This window comes from Nelumbo lutea, chromosome 4 (genome assembly GCF_056320005.1).
Source record: "Nelumbo lutea isolate HS-2025 chromosome 4, American lotus-T2T, whole genome shotgun sequence".
Taxonomy (NCBI): domain Eukaryota; kingdom Viridiplantae; phylum Streptophyta; class Magnoliopsida; order Proteales; family Nelumbonaceae; genus Nelumbo; species Nelumbo lutea.
The window spans coordinates 17,822,933-17,847,350 of record NC_142687.1 but is presented as its reverse complement, the minus strand read 5'-3'; the positions used below and the strand labels follow the sequence as shown (position 1 = coordinate 17,847,350).

Here is a 24,418-nt window from a genome sequence, read left to right as displayed (position 1 = left end):
TCTTGCTCTCGATTCAGACAACATGATAATTCGACTGCAGATTCTGACCTCAACGCCCCATTGGCATTCATCACGGCACCCTTCGCCAAGAATTCGCCGGAAGAATCGTTTTTCTAATCCTAACCCTAACCCTAACCCTGACCCTAACAAGCATTATTCCCAAGTCCTCCACGGCTTCACTCCTCTCAAGACCCGGACCATCTTCTCTGCACCACTCCCCAACAGCCCAGCTTCCGACTCCGGCCTCCGCTTCCGACAGAAGCTTCTCTACCTCGAAAGCCTCAATGTGGACTCCACCAAAGCACTCGACAAGAACCCTGATCTCCGCTCCGCCCCTGTCGAATCCATCAAGTCCGTCGAGAAGTGCCTCTACTCCATGGGCATCGAACGCTCCGACATCGGAAGGATCTTCGGCATGCATCCGCAGCTCCTCACCTGCGATCCCTACACTGATCTATACCCCATATTCGACTTCCTCCTTAACGAAGTTGACATTCCTTTCTCTGACATCCGCAAATCCATCGTTCGGTGTCCCCGGTTGTTAATTTGCAGCGTACGCGATCAATTGAAGCCAACGCTCTACTTTCTTCGGAGGTTGGGATTCGTGGGGCCGCATGCCATCACGTGCCAGACGACTCTTCTTCTGGTGTCGAGCGTCGAGGGCACGCTCATACCCAAGCTCGATTATCTTCAAGGTTTGGGGTTTTCATATAAGGAGACGGTCAAGATGGTCTTGAGATCGCCTGGGCTACTGACATTCAGCATTTCCAATAACTTTCGGCCCAAGGTGGAGTATTTTTTGAATGAGATGAAGGGGGATTTGGCTGAGTTGAAGAAGTTCCCTCAGTATTTCTCTTATAGTTTGGAAGGGAAGATAAAGCCCCGACATAGACTTTTGATCGAGCATGGCTTCTCACTCCCTCTGTCCCAAATGCTGAAAGTTAGTGATGGAGAATTCAGAGATTGGTTGGTTGAGATGCAGTTGCGCTCCGTTGATGAGAAATTGTCTTTGTAAGTTGTAAGCGTCCTTGTTTCTGTTGTATAACAATTCAATAAGAAACAAATAAATCAAATGGCAAGAAGACATCCCTTTCTCACACGACAATTTGTTAAGTGATCTCATGAATCCACTACTTTTATTTCAAAAAGTATTTCTGACCTGTAATGGGTTTTGTATGTTATGAATAGTCTTTGTGTATATGTAATACAGCTTTGATATCTATTTGAAGAGATCTCTATATAATTTCTTTTCCTTGCAAGGAAGTTTGAGAAAATAAAAGGTGTAAAATGCCTATCTTCAATTGTAAATGGCAAATGGCCTTGTAGCACTATATGCAGAGTCTACTCGGAATTCTTTATGATTGATTCCCACAGAAAAACTGATTGGTTTGCCCCCCAATATAACCTATCTCACTAAAGCAAACCCAAGACATTGTGTTGAGATGCGAAAACCTGCAATTGGATTTTGCAACCTTCAATTGCATTGAATAAAGGAAACTAACATTTGTTGATGTTAAGGGTTTAAAGCTTTATAACCAACATTTCTCTTGTTGTGCACTGTACTTCCTGAAACCAGTTCTGTTTCATTCTCCATTTGATTAACAGAAAGTCTGAAACTGGACATCTGGTGATTACTTGGGCCATAGATTACTTTCATGCAATGGGGAATATACCTTCCAAAACCCTAAGAAACATTCCTTTCACGTCAAGATGTTGAAAATGTGCTTGCAACCAAATGTTTCCCTGAATTTCCTAATGCTCTGGTTTCCTTATTTCTAAGCGTGATACAAGTTTGGGCAAATCATTCAGACATATTTGACCACTAAACACAATCATGACCTCATTATGGCATGAAAAGTCTTGTTCCTTTCGAAGTTGATTTTGTAGCAGGAACAGTTTTTCCTTGATGGTCTATTTATTTTATATGTTTTAGTAAATTTGCTTGCCACAAATGCTTTGTAGTTTGTACCTTGATGGTCCCATTTACTTTGCACCACATACAAATGTACAATCTGTGCCAAGTTTCCACTGTGATGATGGTGGAGCATGCCCAAGTTATTTTTTTTTTTCTTGAGGACTTCCATTTCCAATAATATGGATTTCTAATTGTTATGGTTTAACAAATAATAACAGAAAAAAAGAGAAAATCTCATGATTTAACAAAGAAAATATTGGATCACCTGAAATAAGTTATAGTCACATTAAAAAAAAAGAAAGAAAAGTGAATTACCAAAAGATGTAGGATTAAGTTAGCAAATTCCTTAAGGGAAATTATGAAAATTTTGGAATGCTTTAGTTGTTCATGAGGGTTACAGTACATTTTGGAAGACTAACTTATTGAACAATGTTTGGGTGTTGAATTTGAAAGGGCTAATAGAACATTGGTGAATTAACATTATTACAGGTTAATTATAGTGTGCTAGCTAAACAAGGGGTAAATAGGGATCACTGTTTTTGGGCTCAGTTGTAAGAATGAAAAATCAATCTGATAATTGACATGTTAATTATAGTGGGGTAGCCAAGGTAGCCAAGGCTACTCGTAACCTGTAATTTCTGTAATCCTCTTTATACCAATGGGATTTCCTTTCATTGATCAAAGGAAAAAAAAACATTATTACAGAATCGCTCTGCTTCTACCATGTATCAAATAGTAACCTGCATTGTTGTTAAAAGTCCCAGCCAAGCCTAGGGATTTGACTGACTAGACACCTAAATGCTTATTGGTTTTAAATTTTTAATCTAACAAGGAACTCATGGCATGCAAGATATATCTTCAATGATTATATTATATTATATTTTATTTTTTGATAAATGATTATATTTTATTTTATTTTTGGAAAAGAAATTAAAAGTAATCATATATTGGATTGATTTAACAATATGGGTCTGTCATTCACTGTCTGATTAGTTTGGATCAATTTATACCAGATATCAAGAGTAGATCAAAACAGCAGAGTAAGTCTAGAGGCCTTTAAGGAAAAAGGTCCTGGTGCTTAAGATTTTAAATCATTCTATAACATCATAAAGAAATAAAATTCTTAGAACTGAGAACAATGGCACTTCTTGGTATGCTATTGAGAATGCTATGGAAGTGGTGAAGTTTCTTGATGTGTGTGCTTTGACAATAGGGAGTCTGGAGAGTTGAAGGGTCTAGAAGAGCTAGGGGTAGGCCAAAAAGGACACGTACTGGGAGATGATTTGAGGGTCTATAGCTTAACAATGGATATGGAACTGAAAATTATGGCTGAACAGAATTTTTGTAGTGGACCTCATATGGTTGGGACAAGACCGAGTTGAATTGAGTTAAGTCTGGGAGTTGTTTGAATATATTTTTATCACCAGTTGCTTGTTTGTATAGATTTATTTTTCTTTGAAAAGTAAGATACTATTTTAATAATTTTTTTGAGAAATTTTTTTCTTCTTTTTTAATTCCTATTTTAATAATCAAAAGAGAGCAGACTGTATGACTTTTAAATTTCTAAAAGTCAGAATCTAAGCTAGGATCAAAATATTGATACGATATGTCCCATATCAGGCATATCGTATCCATATCCAAAGGGTCTGATTCACTTTGATACACTGAAATACACAGGCCTTGGAGGTTTTGATGATAGAACATATCCTTCGTAGCCTGTTCGTGAAATTATCAGGTCGATAATATGAAAAAAAAGAGAGTATCAGTCAATTGATATGCACAGATACTCAAGGTGTTGGTATCATGTGTATCAATATTTTGATCCTTGAATCTAAGTGAAAGTTGAGAGAAACCAATAGAAAAAGAGACATGGAGGATTTCAAAAGCCTGGGTTCCAAACTTCCAATGGTGCATGCCTGCAGGACATGGACAGGGGAAGTGGAATCTGACGCATATCCAAGAGTCTGACTTGTCGACATGAGAAAACATGACTTGCAAACACATTTATGGAAAAGTATATACTATTAAAATAGTTGATGTTTTTTCATAGGCATGAATATGAGCATGCTCCCTCCTTGACTTAGCTCCAGAACAATGAGCAAGGACAAATCATTATAGAAAACTGAAAGGTTGTATTACTGTATGAGGAATGAACCTATTTCTGGATGAGAGTATGGTTGGAAAGAAATGCTCATATATTTGAAAACAAAACATGCACAGAGGAGGTTATAGGAGTCGAATACAAAGCCGGATGATTTATAGGTTGTTGTAAGGAAAAATTGTCCTACAGTTGTTCTGCTATAGGAGACAAAACTAGAATCTTTTAATCTGGGTCTGAAGGAGGAAATTTGGGGAAGGAATAGTTGTGAGTGGCTGGAGCTAAGTGCAGTGGGTTTGTCAGGGGGTTTGCTCAGTTTTTGGGACCCGGGGGTTTTCAAAAAGGTGGGAAGTTCTCAATCTCGATTTGTCTGAAAGAGGTGAATGGGGAGTGGTGCTGGGGAATAACAAATGTCTATGGCCCAAATACAGAGGGAGAAAGAGCTGAGTTTGGGAAGAGTTGGAGGAGCTGAGGGGTTTGTGTGGTGGTCCTTGGGTGGTAGGAGGTGATTTTAATGTGGTAAGGAGGAGCGAAATGAAAGGAGGGAGGGAGGGAAGGATTTTAACGGGAATGAGGAAGTTTGGAGAATTTATTGAAGGAAATGGACTTATCGACCCACCTTTAAGTGGTGGGAAATTCACTTGGTCGAATGGTCAATTCCCAGCTATCCTTAGAAGGCTGGACAGGTTCTTATTTTCAGGGGATTGGGTGGAGTACATGGGGGAAGTGGTTCAAGAAGTATTGTCTCTAAGAATGTCAGACCACAAACCAATAAAGTTAAGAAAGTTCATTGCTGTAAATGAATGAGACCTTTCAGATTTGAAAATGTCTGGTTGCAAGGTCCCAACTTTTTGGAGTGGGTTGAAGAAAGGTGGAGGAGTGTGCAGGTGGAAAGGTAAGCAGCTGTTAGGATTTTGAGAAAATTTCAGCTTCTGAAAGAAGTTGAGGGGTAGAAGAACAGAGGTCTCTAAGAATGTCAGACCACAAACCAATAATGTTAAGAAAGTTCATTGCTGTAAATGAATGAGACCTTTCAGATTTGAAAATGTCTGGTTGCAAGATCCCAACTTTTTGGAGTGGGTTGAAGAAAGGCGGAGTGTGCAGGTGGAAGGGTCAGCAGCTGTTAGGATTTTGAGACAATTTCAGCTTCTGAAAGAAGTTGAGGGGTAGAAGAACAGAGGTATTTGGAGGGGCTCAGTTGAGGAAGAAAGAAGTTCTGGACAAGCTAGCAAAACTGGATAGGCTGGAAGAAGAGGGATGGTTCTCAAGAGAGACTCTAATCGAGAAGGTTTCCCTAGAAAGAGAACTGGAAGGACTAATCTTGAGGGAGGAGGTGAGCTGGAGACAAAAATCAAGGGCAATTTGACTGAAGGAGGGAGATAGGAACACAGCATATTTTCAGGCTTTTGCAAGTGCTAGGCATAGGAGGAACCTCATCTCGAGAATTTAGGTAGGAGAGGTGGTGGTGGACTCTTGGGAGGGGATTCAAAAAGAGGTGGTAGAGTACTACAAGAATTTATTCTCAGAAAAGGGTTGGAGGTGGGTGTCCTTGGGGGGATTGGAGCCTAGAAAGTTGAATGACAACTCAGTATTGTGGCTGGAAGGGAGGTGGAGGTTGGGGAGATCAGAGACGCTTTGAAAAGGATTGAAGGAAACAAAGTGCTTGGGCCTGATGGGTTTAATTTTAGCTTCACTAAGGCCGGTTGGAACTACTTGGAGAAGGATTTTGTTCAATTGATCAAGGAATTCTGCAACACATAATTATCAAAAAAAAAAAAAAAGGAATTCTGCAACACAAAAGAGCTGGACAAAAGGCTGAATGCCATCTTTATCTCTTTGATTCAAAAGAAGAATGGGGCTGTGAATATTAAAGATTTCGGACCAATTAGCTTTTAGCAGCCCTTATCTTCCAAGTACAATCAAGAAAACAAAAGAATAGGTAGAGACAAAAAAATTACAACTTAGCCCAAAACATTGAATCCCTTTCTGCCCCTTGTTTAGCTAATCCATCAGCTAGAGAATTGGCTGATCTTTTGACCCAGCACATTTTAACTTCCATCTCTCGCACCAGCCACTCAAATTTCCTCCTCTGATTACTGTACCTCCATAAACCATTGCTGTCTGCATTCAGCCACCCTATCATCAGATTCACCACCTCCGAATCCCCTTCAATTAAGAGTTTTCTGATGTTCATCTCCTTGGCTGAAATCAGTTTATGAAGTGGTGGGTGAAACTCAGGTGGCCTTTGTGGAGGGGAGGCAAATTTTTGATGGGGTGCTGGTGGCTAGTGAATGTGTTGACTCTAGGCTGAGAAGCAGGAGGCCAGGTCTAGTTTGTACCTCCGAATCCCCTTCAATTAAGAGTTTTCTGATGTTCATCTCCTTGGCTGAGATCAGTTTATGAAGTGGTGGGTGAAACTCAGGTGGCCTTTGTGGAGGGGAGGCAAATTTTTGATGGGGTGCTGGTGGCTAGTGAATGTGTTGACTCTAGGCTGAGAAGCAGGAGGCCAGGTCTAGTTTGTAAGATTGATATTGAGAAAGCGTATGACCATGTGGAATGGGGTTTTTGGAGGAGATGCAGCATTTGATGGGCTTTGGGGAGAAGTGGAGGAGCTGGGTGTATGCTTGTGTATCTTCAGTGTCCTTTTCTCTGCTTCTTAATGGAGTTGCCTCAGATTTCTTTCAGGCATCTAGAGGCTTGCGGCAAGGAGATCCAATCTCCCCTTTGCCTTTTGTCTTGGTTATGGAGGTGCTTAAATTACTTATGGTGAAGGGTGTTCAACTGGGATGGATTGAAGGTTTTAGAGTAGGTTTGGAGGGGCCCTACATCTCCCATCTGCAGTATGCAGATGCCACTCGTTTTTTAGATGCCTCAGTGGACCAGGTGCTGAGTTTAAGGGCCATTCTGGCAAATTTTGAGAGTCTAACAGGTCTGAAAATGAATCTTTCCAAGAGTCTTCTAATGGAGTGGGGGAAGTGGAGAGGGAGGTGTTTGTGCTGCAGTGTTGGAATGCCGGTTAGGGGAGTTACCTTTCAACTATTTGGGTCTCCCGGTGGGGACCGAGATTTCTGATGTAGGGGTATGGAGGCTGGTGTTAGAAAGGGTGGAGAGGAGACTAGAGAAGTGGAAAGCCAAATACCTGTCCTTTGGGGGTAGAATAACTCTTATAAGGAGTGTTCTCTCAAGCCTACCAACATATTATTTGTCACTTTTAAAGATCCCAAGGAAGGTGGCTGAAAAGATTGAAAAACTTCAGAGAGATTTCCTCTGGGAAGGAGTTCGGTGTCAAAAGAAGTTTCATTTGGTAAACTGGGATAAGGTTTGCAGACCAAAAGGGAAAGGGGGATTGGGGTTTAGAAGGGTGAAGCTGTTTAATAGGGCTCTATTGGGTAAGTGGATATGGAGGTTTGGGCTAGATAGAGAAAAAGATTCTTTATGGAGGAGGGTGGCAGCCAGGAAATATGGGGTAGTGAGGTTTGGTTGGGAATCAAGAGAAGTCTTGAATTCCTATGGGATGAGTGTGTGGAAGGGGATAATGAATTTTAATAGAGAGTTCAAAGCTTTGGTCAGTTTTAAGGTGGGGAGGGGTCAAGAGTGAGATTCTGGGAAGATGAATGGTGTGGGGTTGGGAAGCTGAGGGAGGTTTGTCCAAGACTTTACAGGCTCTCTGATCAGCAGGTGAGGGTGGATCAATGCTTTGAGATGAGAGGAGACCAATTGGTGTGGAGCCCAAAGTTTAGAAGGCTGTTGAGAGATCAGGAAATTGAGGAATGTATACTGCTGTTAGAAAAGCTGCAACAGGTTGTTATTTCTACTGCTGCTAGAGACGGTCTGTGGTGGAAAGAATGCAAAAATGGGATTTTCATTGTGAAATCCTTTTACTTGGCTCTGATAAGGGAGCAGATGCCTGGGGATCAGGTCGAAGGAGTGTGGGGGAATCCTATCCCTCCTAGGGTGGAAGCCTTCAATTGGTTAGTGTCGCTGGACAGTATTTTAACTTCAGGCCACCTGAAGAATAGAGGTTTCTACACGGCAAGTTTATTTTATCTTTGGTGTTTGGATGATGAAACAGCTTTCCACCAGTTCTACGCGTGCAAGATGGCTCATATCCTTTGGAGTTTCTTCTACTTTTTATTTGGAATGGACTTATTTCAGCCTTTGTCAACGGCAGAGTTATTTTCCTCCTGGCCAAGATTTAATGGGTGCAAGAAAACAAAGATCATATGGAGCTGTATCCCTTTTGTGGTCTGCTGGGTCTTATGGAATGAGAGAAACAGAAGATGTGTTTTCTGATGTAATTTAGAAAGAAGAAGAAGAAGAGAAGTCAACCTAGGTTCGAAGGGAAGAGGAAGAAAGAAGAAAGAAGAGAAGAAAGAAGAGAAGAAAGAAGAGAAAGGGTGCGGTTTTATTATTCTGGCCGCTCCACTAAATCTTATTTATCTTCATGACTTTACAATAAGTAGAGTTACTCTAATACCCCTACTTAAAAACAAAAGAAAATAAATATGGCTCAAATGGCCCAACTACCATAACTGTAACATAAAGAAATAAACAGTAAAATAAAGTGTGGGGCTGGGACCACACACACATTAATAGTTTATCAACTATCTCTATACTCCCCCTCAAGTTGGGAGTAGATATTCGTCATTCCCAACTTGTGTAAATCTGTCTCCAACTTGATTTTTGTGATTGCTTTAGTAAAGAGATCAGCTAGCTGCATGTCTGAGGCAATATAGGGAAGACACACTTCTTGAGATGCAACTCGCTCTCGGATAAAATGGCTGTCCACCTCGATATGTTTAATCCTGTCATGCTGTATTGGGTTGTGGGCAATACTAATTGCAGTTTGATTATCGCAATACAGCATTAGAGGTTTCTCATAGTCAATTCTCAGCTCATCATCAAGCAAAGATTTCTGCCATAACACTTCTACGACACCATTGGCCATGGACCTATGTTAAGCTTCAACACCAGAGCGAGCAAAAACATTTTGTTTTTTGCTTCTCCAGGAAACAAGGTTTTCCCTCGCAAATGCACAATACCCAGAGGTAGATCTTTTGTCATCAATACATCCAACCCAATCAGCATTTGTATATACCTCTATCTTCATGTGACCACTATTCCTAAAGAGTATGCCTCTCCTTGGGTATCTTTTCAAGTAAGTAAGTATCCTTTCCACCGCAAGAAGGTGAGTGGTCCTAGGAGAATGCATGTACTGACTAACAACACTGACAACATATGAAATTCTTGGTCATGTTAGGCAAAGATAAAGAAGTTTCCCAACCAACCTTTGATGCATAGCCCTGTCCTCAAGAAGTTCTCCACTTTCTGCACTTATTTTATGGTTCAACTCAATGGGTGTGTCAGTAGGCTTTACTCTTAGCTTTCCAGTTTCTTCCAATAAGTCAAGAACATAATTTTTTTGAGAGATAAAAATGCCATGCTTAGATCGAGCTACCTCAATAGTCAATTCCTAGGAAATAACGCAATTCCCCCAAGTCCTTCACTTCAAATTCCTTGTGAAGATGCTACTTAAGAGAGTCAGCCTCACTAGTATTACTTCCCATCACCACAATGTCATTCACATAAACAACAAGTAAGGTCAAGGAGGAGTCAGTCTTCTTAAAGAAAAGAGTGTGATCTGACTGAGCCTACATGTAACCAAAATTTTCCACTCTAAACCTATCAAACCAGGCTCTTGGAGATTGCTTCAGCCCATATAAAGCCTTCTTCACCCAGCAAGCTTTCTTTCCTACTTTGTACTGTAAAAACCAGGGGGTAAAACCACGTACACCTTCTCTTGCAAATCTCCATTGAGAAATGCATTCTTGACATCCATTTGAAACAATGGCTATGAAAAATTTGCAGCAATAGATAGTAGGGCTTTGATAGTGTTCGTCTTGGCATTTGGTGCAAATGTTTCCATATAATCTATGCCATAAGTTTGTGTGAATCCCATTGCAACCAATCTGGCCTTATATCTCTCTACAGAACCATCAACATTATATTTCACTGTAAACACCCATCTGCATCCAACAAGTTTCTTCCTCTCAGGTTGGTCAACTAGTTTCCATGTATTGTTCTTAACAAGAGCATCCATCTCTACTTTCATCGCTTCCTTCCACTTCACTGTAAACACCCATCTGCATCCAACAAGTTTCTTCCTCTCAAGCTGGTCAACTAGTTTCCATGTATTGTTCTTAACAAGAGCATCCATCTCTACTTTCATCGCTTTCTTCCACTCAAGTTTTAATAGAGCTTCTTGCACTGTTTTGGGTATAGGAATAGTAGCAATAGATGCCAGGTAAGATCTATAGGATTCTGAGAGACAATCATAAGAAAGGAACTAGGAGATACAATGAGCAGTGGATGAAGTACAACGACGCTTCCTTTTACGAATTGCAATTGGGAGATCAAGGTCATTTGAAGGAGGAGGCTGAGGCTCAACAGTGTTAGGCAAAGTATCTGCAACAGGGGGCTCAACAGTGGGAGTAGTGCCTGGATCTGAAGTTGTAGAAGGTGTTGGGATCGACCTAGACTGCTGAGGACAGGAATCAACCTGCCTCCACCACTGTCTGTGATACACTATCAACTCCCTACACTTCTGACAACCCTCTTCACGACACTCCCCCTCAGTAACTGGAATAGGTAATGGAACTTCTAGGGCTGAAATACCTTCCACACTACTCTCCCCTTGAGGAGAAGCCCTATGATAGTAGGGCATATCCTCAAAAAAAGTGACATCCATGGACACAAAATGCCTCCCCGAGACAGGCTCATAACAACAATACCCCTTTTAATTTTGTTCATATCCAAGGAAAATACATTTAGCAGCTTTGGGATCAAATTTGGAGCGATGAGGTCTAAGGATTTGAACAAAACAAGTACACCCACAAGTTTTAAGGGGAATAGTGAACAAGTCCTTGTTTGGATATAGAAGATTGAATGGTGTTTTCATGTCTAGAACCCGTGAAGGAATTCTGTTAATAAGGTAAGCAGTTATGTGGATTGCATCACTCCAGAAGCGTATGAGAACATTAGAGTTGAGCATGATGCTTCTGGCTACCTCCAAGATATGTCTATTTTTTCTCTCAGCAACCTCATTTTGCTGAGGTGTATGGGGACAAGTGCTCTGATGAATGACTCCATGATCTAGGAGATATGATGCCAAGGGTTTTGCAAAGTACTCATTGGCATTATCGGATTTGGGAGTTTTGATCCTGATTTCAAATTGGGTCAGTACCATCTGATGGAAAGCCTAGGTCAGAGAAGGGACCTCATCTCGAGAGTGCATAAGGTAAACCCACAAGAAATGGGTATAATCATCAACATATAACAAGAACTATCTGTACCCCTTCTATAGCAGGAATATGATATGGCCCCCAAACATCTGTATGCACAATTTCAAAAGGAAGATTGCTTCTTTTATTGCTAAAAGAATAAGTTGATTTACAATGTTTTGCAAGTTCACAGTTTTCACACCTCAAACTAGTTGGATTGACTCAAGCAAATTTGGAAACAGACTTTTCAAAGACCCAAAAGACAAAAGACCTAATTGGTTATGCCAAAGCATAATCTAACTCAAAGACTGAGAAACCAACAATCTCCCAACTTCACTCTCCTTCCCTTGTGGATGCTCAAGCAGGTGAACTCCATTCATCTCACAGCCAATCTCAATCACCTTCCTCGTTTCCAGATCCTAAAAAACATAGTGATCAGGGAAAAAGGTCACTGAATAGTTTTGATTCTTAGTAATATTACTAACTGAAAGCAAGTTAGCACTAAGCTTAGGGACATGCAAAACTGAGGACAGGGAGATGGCATCAGACAGTCTAGTGTCTCCCTTGCCAGAAATAGGCACAAGGGAGCCAACAACAATAGATACTTTATCTCTGCCAGAGGATAAACAATAGGTGGTAAACAAGGTGAATAAACCGGTCATATGGTTAGAAGCACCTGAATCTATTACCCAGAAGGGTCTAGTGTTACCTGGGGCTGAAGTGTGATATGCTGTAGCTCTTGTACCTCAGTGAGCAAAGGATGAAGTAGGATTAGCAAATGTAGTAGCTGAAGGATGAGATGATGACCCAAAGATACCAGCTTCGTTCTCTAATTGTGTCAAGGCAGCCCAAATAGCAACTAAAGCATCTAAGGATGTGGTCCTTGTGTTGGAAGTGGATGCACTGTCTATAATAACTGCCACATTAGCACTTCCCTTATTGTTTTTGTGTCTCACTGGCATCAGGTGGGGATGCAACTTCCAGCAAGTGTCCTTGGTATGTTTTGGCTTCTTACAACGATCTCAAAAAATGTCTCTTTTATCTTCCTTCTTCATTTTCCTTTCCTTCTCCCCTCCAACCTTAGGTTTTGTTGCTGCTAAGATAACATTTCTCGTCACATTCCATCCTGAAATGGTAACATAACATTTCTCCTACTCTCTTCACTGTGAACCATTGAGTAGGCTTGAGATAATGTCACACTCTCCGTAGTAAGAAGTTGCTGTCTTACAATGCCAAAATCTGAGTTCAGACTAGCTAAGAACTCAAACACTCTATTTGTTTCAATCAGCTTTCTATATGTTGCTGCATCCTTCTGACTTTTCCACTCAATAGTTTCCAAGTGATCAATTTCAAGCCATAGGGATTTTCAGAGTAGCAAAGTACACTGGGACTGGCTTCTCCCCTTGCTTGAGATTATTCACTTCACACTTCAGCTTATAAGCTCTAGCAACATTAAGAGGTTGGGAGTATGTCTCCTTCATGTTGTTCCAAATCTCCTTGGCTGTTTTTGCCCATAAGTAGTTTTGGCTGATGTGAGGCTGCATAGAGTTGCATAGCCAAGTCATCACCAAATAGTTCTCTTGAACCCATTTGGGATGTGATATGTCATCCTTGGCTGGCTTCTTTGTGTCTCCAGTCACATAACCTAATTTACCTCTACCTCCAATGGCCATCATTGCTGATTGGGCCCATTCCAAGTAATTGGTCCCATCAAACCTAACAGTGGTAACCTGAAAAGAATTTTCAGTCATGCTACCAGTCCCTAAAAATCCTTCCCCTTGAGTTTTTAGCTCACTTCCAGCCTTCTCCATTCTATGTGGAGCACTAACAGGTCAAGACTTCAAGAAAATAACCCAAAAGGAATTTCTTTTATGCCGAAACCCTAAGGAATTGAGAGAAATACAACCCAGAATTTATTCACAGCTAGGAACAATCATCAAGAATTCAGTCTCAGCTGTTAGTCACCTTCCAAGAAAGCATCCATAGTCAATAATCAACTCCCTAGTTCATCATCAGTAAAAAAATCAGTCTTTGAATCCCAAAAAACTGATCGTAGGGTTTTAAAAAGAGAGAAAACAGCAGGGGATACTAAGGTTTATCAGCTGCTGCTTATAGAGAGGCTTAAACTACTTCTAACCAAGATCGGCCTTACTAAAGATTATACCTTTCTCAGAAGAACACCGGTCGCCACCTCAAATTGAAACTCTAATCTTGGTCACGCCTGATTTCTCTGATTCTCCCTGGTCATCGGGCAATCTCCAAGAATCTTTCAATTTCTTGGGCAGTCTCCAGTACTCCAGCAACCTCCAAGAACCAGGCACTACTGCAGAAAATCCAGTTCTAAAGAGTTCTCATGTAGCCGACCAGATCAAGCTCACATGAGAACCCTAATCTTTCTTCACTTGGCTCTGATACCAACTTGAATAAAAGAATCAGAAAAAAGATGTGTTTTCTGATGTAATTTAGAAAGAAGAAGAAGAGAAGTCAACCTAGGTTCGAAGGAAAGAAGAAAAGAGAAGAGAGAAGAGAAGAAAGAAGAGAGAAAGGGTGCAGTTAGATTATTCTGGCCACCCCACTAAATCTTATTTATAATCATAACTTTACAATAAGTAGAGTTACTCTAATACCCCTACTTAAAAGCAAAAAATAATAAATATGGCCTAACCGGCTCAACTACCATAACTGTAACATAAAGAAATAAACAGTAAAATAAAGTGTGGGGCGGGGACCACACACACACACACTAATAGTCTATCAACTATCTCTACAGCGGTCTGCTGGGTCTTATGGAATGAGAGAAATAGAAGATTATTTGAGAACAAACAGAAAAACATTGAAGGTCTTTTAGCAATAATTGTAAATCTGGTGTCAGATTGGGTCCTGGTGCAAGACTTCATTCAGACTAGCAGAACAGAGCTGGGGGAGAATTTTTGGAATGTTCTTGAGTTACAGTTTTGTAATCTTGATCAGTTCTGTTTTTACTGATTTTTCTAGTGTAATGTAATCAGCTTGTTTTCTAGGTTGGGTGTTATCTTAACACCCCCAGGTTGTATGACTCTTATCTATTTTAATGGAATTTTTATTCTGATTCTTCCTGGATCAGAATATCTGCTAATGATTTAGCTTACTCTCTGTCCAGAAACAGGGTTCATAAGAGGACTAGAGGAGTTACATTAGAGTCCTATATTACTATGGTAGGTATTTTTTTCCTCTTTGTTGGTGTGTAGGGAGGCTGTAATATGAAAAGCTTGGGTTTTCTTTCTTTTCTTTCTTTCCTTCACCTTGTACTTTCTTTTTATATTTTCTTAATAAAATTCTTTTGATCTTGTTACTGATAAAAATGCTTCTCCAAGAGGAAGTTTGTTTTGGGAAGTTGCTTGTGGCAAGATTAACACTTGCGGAATGTAACAATAAGGAGCCGTAACTATTGATATCTTCCCCCCATGTTTGCATCTTGCCAATGATCTTTGGATTTCCACTTGAACTTGGTGGGTCTTCAGTGGGACCCTCCAAAAGCTGTGACAAGGCCATTACCTAATGTTTGTCCCAGCTAATCTTTGGCTTTTATTCACACAAAATGGCAACTCTTAGATTTTCTTATTACATGCTTATCAGCCCAAGATTTTATCATATCACATGAAAGCTGTGATTGATGTCCTACACAATTGTAAGCTTCAAGAGCTGAGCATTACGGAAGCTGATGCTATTGAGGTAAGGGTGATCAGTGATGGTCCTCCTTGTTAGCCAAGGGGGTGCTGCATTATGTAGATATTCTCTACTAGTGGAAAGTGGTTTTGCAAATGCTATTAAATGCAAGGTTTAGAGTAGGTTCTTATTTCCATAGATCACATGTATGGCTTTTTCACTGGTCATGGATGAACTGACTAAACATATTCAGGAGGAGGCCTAATGGTGCATGTTGTTTGCGGATGACATAGTTTTAATTGATGAAACCAATGAAGGGTTGATTAAGCTTATGGGCAAATGCCTTAGAAACAAGAGGTTTTAAAATAAGTAGGACTAAAGTAGAATATATGATATGTAAACAGCAGTGCAAATTAGGGTGCCTTGGTTCAACAGTTCATAACAAGGGAGAGATTGAGGAGGATGTCCCTCGTAGAATTAGGGCAGGATGGGAAAAACAGAGGGGTGCATCCAAAGTTCTATGTGATATGCAAAGCAATTTAATTCACATTTCTGCTGGGTGTGAAGGTCTGCAAATGGGGTAGCAATTGGCTAAACAGGGAGTTGAAAGGCCAAATCTTTTCTGGGAAAACTTGTAAAACTGTTACCAAAGGGTGTTTGAATCTCCAACAGTTGCATTAATTTTAGTCTTCATCTCTAATGAAATCATTTGCTGATCAAAAAGGAAAGATATATAAAAAAGTTGTAAGGCCAGCTATTCTGTATCCTGTAGGAGCAGAGTGTTAGGTAGTCAAGAAACAAGAAACATGTCCAGAAAATGAGTGTGGCAAAAATCTATATGCCTAGATGGATGAGTGGAAAAACTAGAAATGAAGTCATTTAATAGAACCTAGGAGTAGCTTCAATAGATGATAAAATGAGGGAAAGTAGATTAAGATGGTTGGTCAAGTGCATATAAGACCATCAACAGCACCCATAAGAAGTGATTTGTTGCAAGTTGAAGGGGTTAGAAGGGTAGGGGTAGACCCAAAAGGACATGGGTAGAAATAGTAAGAAATGATTTGAGTGCCAATAATTTAACAATGGATATGGCATTAAACAGAATGGAATGGCAAAACAGGATTCGTGTTGCTGACCCCATTAGTTGGGATAAGGCTTGGATGATGATGACATGTGTGAAACCCTCTTTTTCTATAGCTTGAGATGGACTATTAAAGAGAGTGGTATTAGCTCCTAGCCCCATTCACCTATTGTTCTATGGTGTTTAATACAGATTCATATAAACTATTGGAAATTGATGCTCTTAAGATGTGCATGTCATCTGTGGGACATACAATTGTGCTTGCTCCATGTCAGATCCTGCATTTCTGATTTGATCTCCATCTTCCCAGGCAAGGGAAAAGGAGGGGGGAAAACTCATTCCTTTTGTTGGCCAGAGGAGCATGGTAGTTTTGACCAACTTTAGTTTGGGATTCCAGTTTACTAAGGAAAAATGGTTTCTTGGAGAAGGTGCTGAGGTTGGCTATGGGTATAGAAAATTCTTAGTTGTTTCATCTGTTTATCTGTTATTCTATTGAGTTAATTAAAGGTGAGAATTAATGATTGAACCGTTGTGCTCCTTTTAGATGGACATCAGAGTATTTTTTTATACATGTACTACATTCCAAGTTGCACAATATGTTTGTTGAAAGATTGCATTTTTGTGAATATAAAGGAATTTTCCTCGTAGAGCATTACAAGAATTCATAATTTTTTGCCAGCATTGTAATGGAGTATTAACAGAAATATACATTTCTGGTGATGAAAAGTATCCTGATTTTTTACTTCAATGTTTGGCATCAGCAAATGCTGGAAGATTTATATCTGTTTACAAATCATTAATTTTCACAAATATAAATATGAAACTTAAGTATTAATTGTCTGTGTGGTCATGTTACAAAAGAACTCTGACGGTTGAGATTTGAGAGTTCAAAGTTGATTGGAAGGGGTTTCTGAGTAACCATCATGAAAACAAGTTTGCTGGATTCTAATTTTCTTGGTAGTTAACTTTGGAAATCCCCAGATCCACTAGAAAATAGATGGTACTCCAGGAATTAAGATGCAGGGATTAGATTGTGGCTATTCTGGACTCATCTATTTGAAGGGATTAAGTTTTTCAGAGGGTTCAGATTTGTTCTGGAAGGTCAATGCTTTTGATGGGAAGTTGTCATGTTTCCTTATGAAATGAAAAATAGGGAGACATCAGGTTTATTCAGGGGTTTTAGTTCTCAAGGATGGTCTTTTTTTTTCCACAGAATCCGGAATCTGTGAGGTTTTGTGATGCTGGATCAATAGATGAATGGCTAAAATATTTTTCTCAGATGAGGGGTTGTGAGGTGTAGCAGGGCTAAACTTAGATGAGGGGGAGGTAGAAGCAGTCACGAAGACTCTAGGTTGTCAAACTAGTGAGTGGCCGTTGATGTACTTAGGTATGCCTTTGGGGGGAAATCCAAGGAGTATGAATTTTTGGACTCCAATTGTAGAAAGGTTTGGAAAGAGATTAGCAGCTTGGAAGCAGAATTACATCTCTTTAGGTGGTAGGTTAACCTTGATCAATTCCACCTTGGCAAACCTTCCAGTGTATTACCTCTTTGTCTTTAAGACCCCCTAGCTAACTTGTTGGAAAAGGTAATGGTGGATTTTCTTTGGGAACCTAGAGAGGAAAAGAGGGATCATCTGGTGAAGTGGGAAGTAGTGGTCAGGAGTAAGGAGGAAGGTGGGTTAGGGGTGGAGAACATGATTTTGTAAGAATCAAGCATTGGTAGGGAAATGCTTGTGGAGATTCCCTTTGGAGAGTAAGAAACTGTGGCACAAGGTAATAGCTAACATGGACTGTTGCAAAATGGCTGGGATGCTGGAGTCTCAAATTGAGCTACTCTTTCCTCTCCTTGGAAAGCAATTCATGCAGTTCTTCCTTGCTTCCTGAAGCAAATCAGGTATGATTCTTATTCAGGGTCTAAAATTCGGTTTTGGGAAGACCTTTGGGTGGGTGATTCTATTCTTAAAAACTGCTTGCCCATTTTTATATTCGTTATCTTTGTTTAAAAAATGAGCCAATTTCTTCTTTCCATTCCATTTTTGAGGGAGTGTCTTGGAATTTGGGTTTTAGAAGAGGTTTAAGAGAGGCTGAATGTGCACCAATCTCTGAGCTGCTGCTCATCCTTGATTCAGTTGTTATGTTCCCCTCCACCCCATATGAAAGAATTTGGATCCCAGACTTAAAGGTTCTTTTTCTTGTGCCTCCTTTTTTCATTCCTTGATTGCTCAAGCTCCTTTAGGGCCTTTCCAGTGAGTGAGGTTCGGTGCAAACCAATCCCCTTAAAAGTAGAGACTTTTTGTTGGGAGGTTTATCATGGAAAAATCAACACCTTGGACATGCTGCAAAAGAGAAGAAAAAATGTTTGTTTATCCCCTAACTGGTGCACACTTTGTAAGGCAAATGGTGAGACTGCTTTTCACATTCTAATTTCCTGTCTGTTTGTAACTTGTATTTGGGAGTGGTTCTTTGACCTCTTTGGGTGCAGGTGGACTCTACCTACAAGCTTACCTGGTCTGTTTGCAGGTGAAATTTTTAGGTGGCCAAGGAAAAGAGGAAGAATTTTATGGAAATGCACTAGGGCCGCTATCATTTGGACATTGTGGGAAGAAAGAAATGCGAGACTCTTCAAAGTTGAGGAGAGAAACCTGGAAGCAATTTTAGATTATATCCTCCTAAGGGTGATTCACTGGGTTAAGACCTTCGATCTGTTCTCTCCATTTTCCTTTGATGACATAAAAAGGAATTGGAGGGAAGTGGCCTTTTCAGCTACAAGAAAGACTAGAAGAGTTCAGCTTTGGGAACCACCATCAGAAAGCTTTGTAGAACTTAATTTTGATGGAAGCTGTTTTGGCAACCCAAGCACTTCAGGCATAGAGGGATATCTACGGATAAAGATGGAACTATCTTAGCTATATTTTTGGGTCCTATTGCCCAAGAAGATTCAACTAAGGCTGAATTGTCTGCTGTATTGTACGGGGTCCAATTAGCAGAAAATCTAAATTTAAGAAGGCTGTTAATAGGAGGAGACTCCCAAGTAGTGGTAAGTTGGTTAAAGAATGAAAAGAAGGCAGCTTGGAGCTACTGAGATTTGGTAAAGAAGATCAAGTGGCATCTGAGAGGTGTAACAGTAACTTTTCAATGGATTCCAAGGGTTGCTAATGGGGTGGCAGACCCTCTAGCAAGACAAGGGGTTGAAAGGGAACAGTTATTTTGGGCCAAGTTGTTTTAAGGTGTGAGTGTGCAACTGCTCCTGTGGGTAAGGGAAGGACAGGGAGTTTTGTATGTTAATGGGTAGAGAGTGTCCGTATGGGTTTCTGTTGTTGCATTTGCTTTTAGGGGTACCTAGACCCTGGTTGTAATCCTATGTATATGCTTGTTTATATTAATGAAATACTTTCTGTTATCTATTAAAAAAAAAAAAAAACTTAGAAATTCATGATGAGGCTTCTTTGAAAATTTCAGGGGAAAACAAGGGTTGGTATGGTAGGTTCAAGATGGCTTTTAAAGCTAAAATTGAAACAGCAGGTTGCTGTAAGCAAATCAACCTAAAGGAGAAACTTAGGCTCTGTTTGTTTGTGGTCCAAATCTGAACTGGATATAAATTTTGTTCCAGGTTTAGTTTTGCATCTATTTGCTTGTGAATGATCTGTACTTCTCCTGGTGTAAAATTTGCATCACCTTCCTCCTATCTTAATTCTCTCTTATATAAGGTGGGGACAACATCATTTTGCTTCTTACCTTAACCCTAAACAAATAATCTTTCTCTTGTTTCCATTCTTTCTCATATAAAGTGGGGATTACATGATTTTACTTCCTATTGTACTTCTCACATACAAGGTAAGGTCAAATCTGAAGCAATAGTAAACCAGAAATTTACACCAATGCAAATCACCAGAAACAAACAGAGCCATAACAAAAGAAGAATAAGAAAAAAAATAACGGTATGGGATAATTCAGCAATGAAGAAAGAAAAATGCAATAGAAGTAACACATCTAAAAAATAATACATCAAATTAGTTTCAAGTATCTGCTGTAATTTAAAGATAGTCCTACTGTAGTCAGCACCACTAGGTTTCTCTAGAAATCAGTGCCTGGAGATTGAGTCAACATTTTCATTAGTTCAGAGTAGGGCTGTCAATGGACCAGACATTGGTCCAATCCGAGCCGGTCCAGTATAAGTCCATTACATATGGGCCAGGTCCAATCCCATCCAATGAATACTTTGGACCATTCTGGACTGGTCCAATTCAATGTCTGGACCGTTCAAACTGTTTAAATTGATTTTAATTTAGATCGGGTCCAACCCAAACCTGGTCCATTGCACCGGTACTCTTTATCTTATGTCAGTGGACTGGATATTGGTTCAATCCAACCGAGTCCAATATAAATCCATTACAAATGGACTACGCCCAATCCAATCCAATAAATACTTTGGACCATTAAGTCTGGACTGGTCCAATTGTCTTATTAGTCCATTCAATCTGTTCAAATTGATTTTGATTCTGACAGGCTCCAACCCAAATTTGGTCCATTGACACTCCTAATTCAGAATCGATGCCAAATGCATCAATAGAAAAACTTTTCATTCATTTATTTAATGGCTCAAATGTGCTAATACATGGAACATTTATAGAGGAACAAAATGAATCTTATAAGATCTACAAGATATCAGATTTCCCTAATCATAAAAGGAACTAAAAATACTTACAATAAAAAACATATTTAAAATATATCGAATCTTTGAAGTAAATATTAAGGATTAACCAGTTCTTTTTTATTGGCAATTTTCCACTTTGTTAATTAATTATAAAAAATATAGGATTATTTACAAAGATGATATATATGTCACTTAGATTGGGCTCTGGCATCCATGCCAGCTGCCTTCTCTCAAAATGTGTGTATTCATCTTCCATATAATGTTTCTGTAATTTGACAACTTTCCTAGCTTTAAGCCTTGATGTATTGCTAGCTGTTCAGTTTTGGTTGAGTCACCTTTACTTATAGGTCCTGAGTACAGAACCATATCACACCATTGCTGTTCCTAAATACTCTTCCTATTCCTGACCTCCCTGGTTAGCCCATACTGCTTTTATTGAAGTTTAGCTTTATCTGATGCAGATATGGAGGTGACCAAGATGGAGACACTATGTCCTTGCTGAAGAAGGAACAGAATATTGGTAGTGTCTTGAACCGATGGAACACTTATGAAAGATATTTCACCATATATTTAGAATAGGTGGGTCCACCCATTAGTCAACATATGTATAGAATCAAATCAAAGACATAGTTGGGAGAGTCAAATCCAAATCATATGGGGGTTCTCTCGAATTGACAGCTAGCTTGCTGGGCTTTTTGGAATCGGCTGAAGTTTGTGGACCTTGGGCACGACTTAGTGACATTATACTAAGGCCTCGTTCGCTTTTCGGTAAGTTATTTATCTGGGTAAATTTTATTTCTAATGTAAATAAGGCAATGGCTATTTTAGCCATAAAAATCCATTATTAAAAGGGACATTTTTTTGTCCCATTCAAGTGTTGACAATTTTCCCCCTCTCAATGCTCCCTACTTTTTAGACGTGTGGAGTTGAGCTGGATTCGTGTGGATTTGTGGAAAATTCTATTGCTTGTCTATTGGGACAAACACATGAAGAATTCTCTTTTCTTACATTTTTGGCCCCACATTAAATGCTTTGGCAAGAAAATATATGATTTGTTGGTAATGCAATAAAATATATCTCTAATTTATCTTCTTCTTCTTCTTTTTTTTTTTTTTTTTAACTTATATCCTAAAGTACTTTCCAGGATGGAAGGTGACGAGGATTGTTTTCACTTCTAGAGCATTTGTGAATTTAATTTCTGACCTGTATAGAAGGACAAGTGGTTCAATTAATAAATTGTTTAATCATAGTTTTAGATTTTCCTTGGTTCTGTTTGATAAGCTTTTAATCAGCAGGATCATAAATCTATTGAGTGGATTTGATAGCGATCTATGGGAAACTGTTCTTCTACCATAGTTTACAATGACTCTTGTTTGCCAATGAAGATACAGTTACTTGTTCTCATAGAGCTTTGGTTGTAGTTGGCTGCATTGCAAAGATGACTTGAGAATTATAGAATTGTGCAATTTTTTTTTAAATGCAGAGATCTATGTCTGAATTGACAGAGGTTTTTGAGTTAATATTGCTACCTATCAGCATTATAAATTGTTTGAGCAGTAGATCTGAAGCTGGGCCTAGCAAGTGATGCTTAGTAAACACTTGATATTTCTAACAATTGAGTTTAATTATTTCTGAAAAACACATCTTAATCTTAACTTGGATGTCTTACAGACAGTAAAACACTGGCCTTGTGAGATTATAAAGAATTGTTCGACCTAAACTAATGCTGCATGTTAAAACTAAATCTTAGGCCCACCAAATTTGTGAGAACAAATAAGACCATGGGCTATATAGTGCAGATCAGCTTGACTGTAAAAGTTGTGTTTTTCATGTGTCTTGCTATGTTTCTTGTTTGTAACACGGAAAAGAAAATTATAGGAGGAAATACAAGGAAAGAAGATGGGTAATTTCTCCATTTTCTAGAGAGATAAAGTCTACATGTGATATGTCGAGGATGGGTCAGTTGTGGGGCTCGCGTTGAAAGTGGAATACACAAGAGCAGGATATCCATGTTTGAGCAGTAGGAAGCAAGAAATGTGGTTTAAGATATTGGGGGGGGGGGGGGGGAGGAACAAGGGTTTCCAATTAGATACGTTGTGCTTTCTCTTGATTTGGGTGTTAGAAAACTAGGGGATAATGATACATTGGGTTAAAAGTTGTTGATAGAATAAGAATAGTCTTACTCTTAACCTTTATCTGTTCTTGACACGTTTTATGACTGGACTGGTTATCATAAAATTGTTGATTTTTTCCCTCTTTGCTAAGAAACCAAGGATATGTTGGTGATTGAAGTTGAAATGGATGTTGGGCTCTCCGCATGATACGCAATCCTATTTGCCCGAGCCCTCAGGCATCGCTGCACTGTCTGCCCGAGTACATTAATTTGTATCAATATCTAGTCCTCATCATCTCCACCCCAATTTTGTAGCATTTGGTGGCATTACCTATCTCTGATATGTGGAATCCTTTAAGTCCTTGCTTGTGTGTGTCTTCTAGGAAAGAGTTATTGTCTGTTACCTATCTCTGTTTGCAGCAGTGGAATTCTTGCTATGATCTCTCTCACTCGGGAGGGGAATCTTGTCTCCCAAGTCCTATCCCATCTTTTTGTATGGACAAAGATATGAGAGAGGAAGGGATCCTTCAGGAAGACCCCACATTTGCTTTCGTTTTTTTTTTTTGTAATTCTTGTGATGGGGTCCTCGCCTACAGCCCACTGCAATGTTGGACATCCTGATCCTGAATCAGGTTAGTTACCCGGCACACAAGTAATGTCGTAACTTGTGCTCCTTTCCTTTTTGCATGTCTATTTAATTGCTCTGAACTTCAACTCTTTGGGGGATCTCTATCTCTTCTCAAGTAAGCCCCATCATTCATGATCAAATTTACATGATATGAATAGATGTATATATGAACCGACAAAATTTGCACATGGGGCCTTTCTGACTGTAACCCAAAAGGTCGGTAAACAACAGAGTCCTCACACTCGCTTTGGTCGTCTGATGAACGAACTCTCACTCATCTGGAGGACCGGTTCATTGGATGGTTCCCAAAAGAAAAAAAAAACACAAATATGGATGCGTTCGGGGTCGAAGTTAATCTGGGTTTTTTTATGAAGGGAGATTAGAAAAAAAACCAGTGGCCATGCTGACGCATAAGATGCAACATCACATCCGTACAAATGTGTCTTGCTCTTATATGGTAGATCATTTGGGGGGGGGGGTAATTGGACGGGCCCACGTTCATGCAAGACACGATGAGTTGTCGTAAAATCTTAAGACCTCTTGTTTGTCTGTTTGTGTGTGTTTTTCTTCTTTTTCAATATCAAGGGTCTGTGGCTGTGAGGGACCGATGAAGTAAAGAGGTTTGATTTATCTGAAGCTCAGAATCTCTCTCTCTCGGGTCTCAAGTTGCGGGGTTTTACTGTTTACCCCAGAAAGAGAGGAAGATAAATAGAATCTCTGGGTAGAATTTTGATGAAAAGGACTGGTAATAACAGTTAATAAGTAGGGGGGATGTATGTTTATTGTGTCACAAATTAAGATGTTGGTGGCTAAAAGACAAAAGGTATGTCGTATTGTTTTTTTTTTTATATGATTTACCTTTGCCCCATGTTTAATTTGTTAATTTAGGTGTACCGTGTGTTACTGTTGGTGTGTTGCCCCCATCTCTGACGGTTTCCTTAAATGTTGAAAAGTGATTCTGATTGCTTATGGCTTTGTTTTGTTCGACTTTTTATCTGCACCTT

At 39.6% G+C, this 24,418-nt stretch overlaps 1 protein-coding gene across 1 annotated transcript; it reads left to right on the top strand.

The window, feature by feature from the left end:
• EMB93 (Mitochondrial transcription termination factor family protein) lies at positions 1-21,682 on the top strand. Its single transcript, XM_088982670.1, has 2 exons — positions 1-1,011; positions 21,135-21,682. The coding sequence occupies exons 1-2, from the start codon at positions 23-25 to the stop codon at positions 21,250-21,252; spliced, it is 1,107 nt and encodes a 368-aa protein (XP_088838796.1). The 5' UTR covers positions 1-22; the 3' UTR covers positions 21,253-21,682.
• The last annotated feature ends 2,736 nt before the right edge of the window (positions 21,683-24,418 follow it).

Excerpts from the sequence above, each read along its gene's own strand:
- EMB93 (XM_088982670.1), top strand. The coding sequence starts at position 23 with ATGATAATTCGACTGCAGATTCTGACCTCAACGCCCCATTGGCATTCA. Across the intron at positions 1,012-21,134 it reads GTTGATGAGAAATTGTCTTT|ATATGGAGGTGACCAAGATG; the intron begins GTAAGTTGTAAG and ends TATCTGATGCAG.